Source organism: Boleophthalmus pectinirostris, unplaced genomic scaffold (genome assembly GCF_026225935.1).
Source record: "Boleophthalmus pectinirostris isolate CB_2022bp ecotype Guang Dong unplaced genomic scaffold, ASM2622593v1 HiC_scaffold_7, whole genome shotgun sequence".
Lineage (NCBI taxonomy): Eukaryota > Metazoa > Chordata > Actinopteri > Gobiiformes > Gobiidae > Boleophthalmus > Boleophthalmus pectinirostris.
Genome location: NW_026571473.1, coordinates 39995647 through 40003146, shown reverse-complemented (window position 1 = coordinate 40003146; position 7500 = coordinate 39995647). Strand labels below are relative to the sequence as shown.

At 43.2% G+C, this 7500-nt stretch overlaps 1 protein-coding gene across 2 annotated transcripts in view; it reads right to left on the bottom strand.

Moving 5' to 3' along the window:
• Window positions 1-7500, bottom strand: part of slc1a8a (solute carrier family 1 member 8a) — a 30959-nt gene that overhangs the window by 15100 nt on the left and 8359 nt on the right. For both annotated transcript variants that reach the window (XM_055165220.1, XM_055165221.1), the window contains exons 4-6: window positions 5452-5667; window positions 2460-2502; window positions 173-380 (exon numbers count right to left, since the gene is read on the bottom strand). In XM_055165220.1, coding sequence (XP_055021195.1) covers window positions 173-380; window positions 2460-2502; window positions 5452-5667 — 467 coding nt within the window. The remainder of the gene's footprint in view (window positions 1-172; window positions 381-2459; window positions 2503-5451; window positions 5668-7500) is intronic.

Sequence of the window (7500 nt, the reverse complement as noted above, 5' to 3'; positions counted from 1 at the left end):
CACTGACGTTTATTCAAAGATGAAATGTTTTCTGTGACTAAACGTTGTTGTGTATTTTGCTGACGAGGGCAGGTTTTCAACGTGACAGGACAGAAATCATTAAACCAGATCTGGCAGCACTGGTCAGACGCCCTCCTGTCCCCGTCCTCTGTCCCCCCGTGCGGCGTCGTACCCATGGTGGCGGAGAAGATGACGATGCCGAGGACGTTCATCTGTTGGCTCGTCCCGGGGCTTGTCTTGTAGTGGACCTCGGGGGCCGGCGTCAGCTCCAGGTACACGGTGCGTCCACCGGGGGCGCTCTCGTCCGGGATCACGTACACGAAGCTGGGCGGCACCGTCCGCGTCGGCACTTTGAGGATGGGCACCAGGTCCGTCTTGTACTGGAGACGGAGAAGAGCAGCGTTACCACGGCGACCGGGGACACGGTTTAAAGATACTGTCAGTAACATCGCGCCGGGGGGTTCTACATGGATGTCTACAGCGAGATATTGTTGAGCAGCTGTAATTTAACGTACGTGCTACAGTGTAATGCCCTACGGTGGAACATTTCAGGCAAAGCAATAAGATCTCCAAGGAAACCGAACCACCAGAAAAGTGACATTATTAAGTTATTTAAAGGTGCAATGTGTTGTTTCTTTGTCTATAATGTTCCACAGTGTGGCATTAAACCTTTCTATCTCCATGGAGACCAAAAAAAAAACAAGTTCCAGGTCAGATCTGTGGAGAGGCGACCCCGCTCACAGTCAGAAGGTCTTGATTTTGTTTTTGGAGGTATTTATGAGCTATAAAAAAAAAAAAAACACCTGTAACTGAATAAATGTAAAGTCGAGCTGTTTAAAGTGACACTGTGGAACATTCCAGACAGAGCACTGACGTCTCTATAGAAACAAGCAGGTGACGGAGCCCCACAGACTTCCATGTTTTTTTTCTTGTCAAAACATAAATGTCATAACATCTCAGCTTTGATAGATTTTTAAAATATTATTTACAATTTTAACATGAAAGGACAGAGTGAGCAGATTTTCAAAATAAAATCCTCAGACGTCCCTGGTTCGTGGTGGTTGGTAATAATAAAACTGTGAAACGTGTGGAATTATTAGAGGTGTAACGATATCCAAATCTCTCGCTACGATATTTTCACAATGTACATCTCACGGTACAATATTTATTGCGATATTTTATGGCTAACAAAACTGTTAATGTGCTACTTTTCCCTCTTAAAACGCCTTGACAAGATTTAATCCAAAGAACTAAGAGTTAAAAGTATTAGAACTGTTATTTCTTCTTGTCGTCTGCGCTGAAATGAAGCAAAGGATCATGGGAAATGTAGTTCCCTCTGTGTTTTTTTGCCGTTGTTCATTTAAACAAAGAGACTTGCGATTCGATATTTTGTGATGGTCCACGATATTATTGTGAGAACTTTGACGATACGATATCATGATATTTTGATTACTTATTGTTACATTCCTAGTAATTAAGGAAAACTGTTCTGCACTTGGCTCTAATGTGAGTCAGTTTAGTCACATTTTCTTTGTGTTTTGGTCATTTTTTAAGCAGATTTTCTGTATTTTACCAAAACAAAAGTCAGTTTATGTTTCTCTTCACTGTTGCAGGATCAAATTGATCAAAGATAGACACACCTGGGACATTTCTTGTATAAACTTGTACAAATCACTGGTTTTGTATAAATCTGCAGGGACAGGGGACACAGGCTCAAAACTGGGACTGTCCCGGGTAAGCAGGGACGTCTGGACACACTATGAAAGCAGCTCAACAGTGACGTCCACCCTGCGCTTCTGGAACATTACTTTAACATTTATTTTTCCCCACAGACTTTCAAAAAAATATTGAAATCTCAGCTCTGTGGTGATTTTATAAACTCTAGAGTGATCAAAGTATTTCAAAGAATCTTGCGTTTTCAAACAGCTGTTATGGACACTGGTTTGAATATACCTGTTTAGTCTCAGCAATGTCTTTAAACTCTTAATTTGAGTGTCCAGACGTCCCTGTTTCGCCGGGACAGTCCCAGTTTTGAGCCTGTGTCCCCTGTTCCAGCAGATTTATACAAAAACACCGATTTGTCCCAGTTTTATACAAGAAATGTCCCAGTGTCTCTATTTTTGACCAATCTGATCATGTCAACAGTAAAGAGAGAAACATAAACTGACATTTGTTTTGGTAAAATACAGAAAATCTGCTTAAAAAACGACAAACACAAAGAAAATGTGACTGTACTGACTCACATTAGAGCTGAGTGTAGAACAATATTCCTTAATCACACACTCGATTCACAGTTTTATTATTACCAACCACCACAAACTGAGAGTGTCCCAGTTTTTTATTTTGAAATTCTAGTCACCCCGCTCTTTTGAATGTGAATATTTGAAGTTTTCGAAACGTCTGTGGGGAAAATGAATAGAACATTTTCTCCTGGAGCAGAGGAAATGAAAATACGTCACCTGCTGAAACGTGGCCTCCACCAGGTTTGAGGGAACCATGTTTCTGTAGAAAAAACAAAGGCAAAAATGAACAGAGATTCTTCTCTTCTGCTTCTCAAACCCTCTCCTCCTCTGCTCCTCTGCATCCACTGACACAAAAAACAATATCTATCTAAATTAAAATTATATTAAGAACATTTGACTTTATTTGAGATTCAAAACTTGACAAGTAAAATGATCTGCTGAAATGAGTGTTTTTCTTAATTCAAGCAACATTGAATTTTGTTTATTTTAAGTGAATAAAGTTGTTGTTTTTCTTATTTTAAGTGCAGTCAGATGTATTTTCATATTTAAGTACAAAAAGTCTTGTTCTACTTGCAGATCGTTTTACTTGTGAAGTGAAATTAACTCAAATCATGATAAAACTTTTTTTAATTCAAGTCGTCTTAACTTGCATAGATTTTGTTTTGTTTTTTGCAGTGCGTCACAGTGTAAACACAGATCACATGACATGAGGTCAGAGGTCATGGGCTCAGTGTGTGGGGGGGCGGGGCCTGGGCGTGTCTGTGGGCGGGGCCTGTGCACGAGACTCCCACGTGCACGAGTCAAAGATCAAAGCTGATCTGTGACTCATCCCGGGAGTTAACTAAAAATAAACTCCAAATACACAGATCAGCGGCTCAAGGGATCAGAGACCAGGACTGAACCAGGACTAAAACAGGACTGAACCGGGACTGAACCGGGACTAAAACGGGACTGAACCGGGACTGAACCGGGACTAAAACGGGACTGAACCGGGACTAAAACGGGACTGAACCGGGACTGAACCGGGACTAAAACAGGACTGAACCGAGACTGAACCGGGACTAAAACAGGACTGAACCGGGACTGAACCGGGACTAAAACAGGACTGAACCGGGACTGAACCGGGACTAAAACAGGACTGAACCGGGACTGACCCGGAACTAAAACAGGACTGAACCGGGACTGAACCGGGACTAAAACAGGACTGAACCGGGACTGAACCGGGAATAAAACAGGACTGAACCAAATATACACAATCACATCTGCAGATTTAATTTTCATATACAAAGTTTACCAACACTTAAGGAGTTTGTGAAAATAAATTCAAGCCGGACATGATCAGGTTCTAGAGGAAGAACACGGAGCTGCTCGTCCTCGAGAACTCTCAACACTGCAGCATTTTCTAAAGATTTAAAACACACACACACACACACACACACACACACACACACACACACACACACACAGTGCATAGTCCAGTCCTGGGCCTTGTCCACCTCTGGGGCCACATCCGTCTCTTTGTTTGTCTCTGATCGACTCGTTTAAGTTCATGTGGAATCATAAAATAAACTTATTTTATAATTTGACCTCATGTCTGGACTAAAGCTGCATTGTTTTTATTTTAGAGGAGTTTTTAACTGATATTTTTTGTTCAGCAGTTTCACTTTTTCATTGTTTAGTCTCATAAACTCTTCAGTCTGAGCAGCTCGTCACAACTATGAGATTTTCTGGTTTTTATACAGAAATAAAATGAATATTCTGCAGAATTGAGTTCAGTATTTTGGTTCTAGAATATTTTCTGTTTCTCGTGTGGCCCCATGGGAAAAAGATCTGCCCACTAATTGGCGTAAGAGTGTTTGCCAAAGCACCACAAAAAAATCAGACTCATGAATCCTCGCAGAAATATCCAACCAAAGTGCACGGAATGAGGAAAGACCAGAAAGACTGAAGCCATCATGAACAGAACTCTTCGAAATCTCTCTCTCTGTCTCTCTCCCTCGGTTCCACAAGACTGAGTCTTCAGGGAGAAATTTTCACTTTAAAATTCTTATTTAAAGTTCCTAGTAAATTCTCTTGTGCAATTATTTGTACTTTAGTACAGTGATTCTTAACCATAGGGCCAGGACCACCTCCTTGAGGGCCCCACAATTAGTACAATATAATATATTTAATATGAGATAGGGCCCCACTTTGTTTAGAAAAAGTTGGGCCCCGAGACTAAAAAGGTTAAGAACCTCTGTTTTAGTTCATTATTTACCAAAGAAATGTGCACAGTGTGACTCACAGGCGTCTACATGAAATAATAATAAATAATAAAAATCCAAAGTTCATTTTTAACTTTCATGTTGATGCATTTGTTTTGAAAATAAAGCCACATCGGCCATAATCTGTACAAATTTAAATAAAATTATTATTAAATAAAATAATAAAATAAGAATGTCTAAACAGGATTAGGGCTGTAACAAGTGAATAATTAATGGTCATTAATTGATTAGTGAGATAATCTTCCTCTAATTCACTAACAGAATAATCACAGTTTTTGGACGAAACCCAGAGACGAACTTCAGGAGAAAAACACAAACAGAAAACGAAGAAATGTAAATATTCCACCAGGATCATAAACAACTAACCGATTAATCGTAAAGATAATGGATATGTTCATCGATTAATCGAGCAAAATAATGATCAGTTTCAGCATCAGGACTGAACCAGGACTAAACTAGGACTCAAGCAGGACTCAACCAGAACTCAAGTAAGACTCAACCAGAACTTAAGTTGGACTGAACCAGGACTGAACCAGAACTCAACCAGAACTCAACCGTGACTCAAGTGGGACTGAACCAGAATTCAACCAGGACTCAACCAGGACTCAAGCAGTACTCAAAGAGGACTAAACCAAAACTCGGGCAGGACTTAAGTAGGACTGTACCAGGATTTAACCAGGACTGAACCGGGATTAAACCAGCACTCACGCAGGACTCAGGTCAGACTTAACAAGGATTTAACCAGGACTGAACCAAGACTGAACCAGGACTGAACCAGGACTGAACCAGGACTGAACCAGGACTAAACCAGGACTGAACCAGGACTGAACCAGGACTGAACCAGGACTGAACCAGGTCTGGGGTCTGGAGAAGTCGGTCAGTGAAAGTTGAAATCTCCACGACCACGACGAGGTCTGCGGAGGACGGGAGGGCATCTGACGTACCTGATGAGGTCGAGCAGGGCGTCGGCGGAGGTCATCACGGGTCCTCCCCCGAGCCGGTTACTCTCCATGTCGGTGCCCACGCCCGGTTTGACGATGAGGACGAGGACGATGCCCACGACGACGGCGATGAAGGTCGTCCACAGGTAATAGGTGACGGTGAGGACGCCCATCCTGCAGCAGGCTTTAGACTCCATCGACGACAGGCCCGACATCAGACTGAAACACACAAGAGACCAGGTCTAAACCAGGTCTAAACCAGGTCTAAACCAGGTCTGAACCAGGTCTGAACCAGGTCTAAACCAGGTCTAAACCAGGTCTAAACCAGGTCTAAACCAGGTCTAAACCAGGTCTAAACCAGGTCTAAACCAGGTCTGAACCAGGTCTAAACCAGGTCTAAACCAGGTCTGAACCAGGTCTGAAACCAGGTCTAAACCAGGTCTAAACCAGGTCTGAACCAGGTCTAAACCAGGTCTAAAACCAGGTCTAAACCAGGTCTGAACCAGGTCTAAACCAGGTCTGAACCAGGTCTAAACCAGGTCTAAACCAGGTCTGAACCAGGTCTGAACCAGGTCTAAACCAGGTCTAAACCAGGTCTGAACCAGGTCTGAACCAGGACTAAACCAGGACTAAACCAGGACTAAACCAGGTCTAAACCAGGTCTAAACCAGGTCTGAACCAGGTCTGAACCAGGTCTAAACCAGGTCTAAACCAGGTCTAAACCAGGTCTGAACCAGGTCTAAACCAGGTCTAAACCAGGTCTGAACCAGGTCTGAACCAGGACTAAACCAGGACTAAACCAGGACTAAACCAGGTCTAAACCAGGTCTAAACCAGGTCTGAACCAGGTCTAAACCAGGTCTGAACCAGGTCTAAACCAGGTCTGAACCAGGTCTGAACCAGGTCTAAACCAGGTCTGAACCAGGTCTAAACCAGGTCTAAACCAGGTAAACCAGGTCTGAACCAGGTCTAAACCAGGTCTAAACCAGGTCTAAACCAGGTCTAAACCAGGTCTAAACCAGGTCTGAACCAGGTCTAAACCAGGTCTAAACCAGGTCTGAACCAGGTCTGAACCAGGACTAAACCAGGACTAAACCAGGACTAAACCAGGTCTAAACCAGGTCTAAACCAGGTCTGAACCAGGTCTGAACCAGGTCTGAACCAGGTCTAAACCAGGTCTAAACCAGGTCTGAACCAGGTCTAAACCAGGTCTAAACCAGGTCTGAACCAGGTCTAAACCAGGACTAAACCAGGACTAAACCAGGACTAAACCAGGTCTAAACCAGGTCTAAACCAGGTCTAAACCAGGTCTAAACCAGGTCTGAACCAGGTCTGAACCAGGTCTGAACCAGGTCTAAACCAGGTCTGAACCAGGTCTAAACCAGGTCTAAACCAGGTCTGAACCAGGTCTAAACCAGGTCTAAACCAGGTCTAAACCAGGTCTGAACCAGGTCTGAACCAGGTCTAAACCAGGTCTAAACCAGGTCTAAACCAGGTCTGAACCAGGTCTTAAACCAGGTCTAAACCAGGTCTGAACCAGGTCTAAACCAGGTCTAAACCAGGTCTAAACCAGATCTGAACCAGGTCTAAACCAGGTCTAAACCAGGTCTAAAACAGGTCTAAACCAGATCTGAACCAGGTCTAAACCAGGTCTAAACCAGGTCTAAACCAGGTCTAAACCAGGTCTAAACCAGGACTAAACTAGGACTGAACCAGGACTAAACCAGGTCTAAACCAGGTCTAAACCAGATCTGAACCAGGTCTAAACCAGGTCTAAACCAGGTCTAAACCAGGTCTAAACCAGGACTAAACCAGGCCTAAACTAGGTCTAAACCAGGTCTAAACCAGGTCTAAACCAGGTCTAAACCAGGACTAAACTAGGACTGAACCAGGACTAAACCAGGTCTAAACCAGGTCTAAACCAGATCTGAACCAGGTCTAAATCAGGACTAAACCAGGTCTAAACCAGGTCTAAACCAGGACTAAACTAGGACTGAACCAGGACTAAACCAGGTCTAAACCAGGTCTAAACCAGATCTGAACCAGGTCTAAA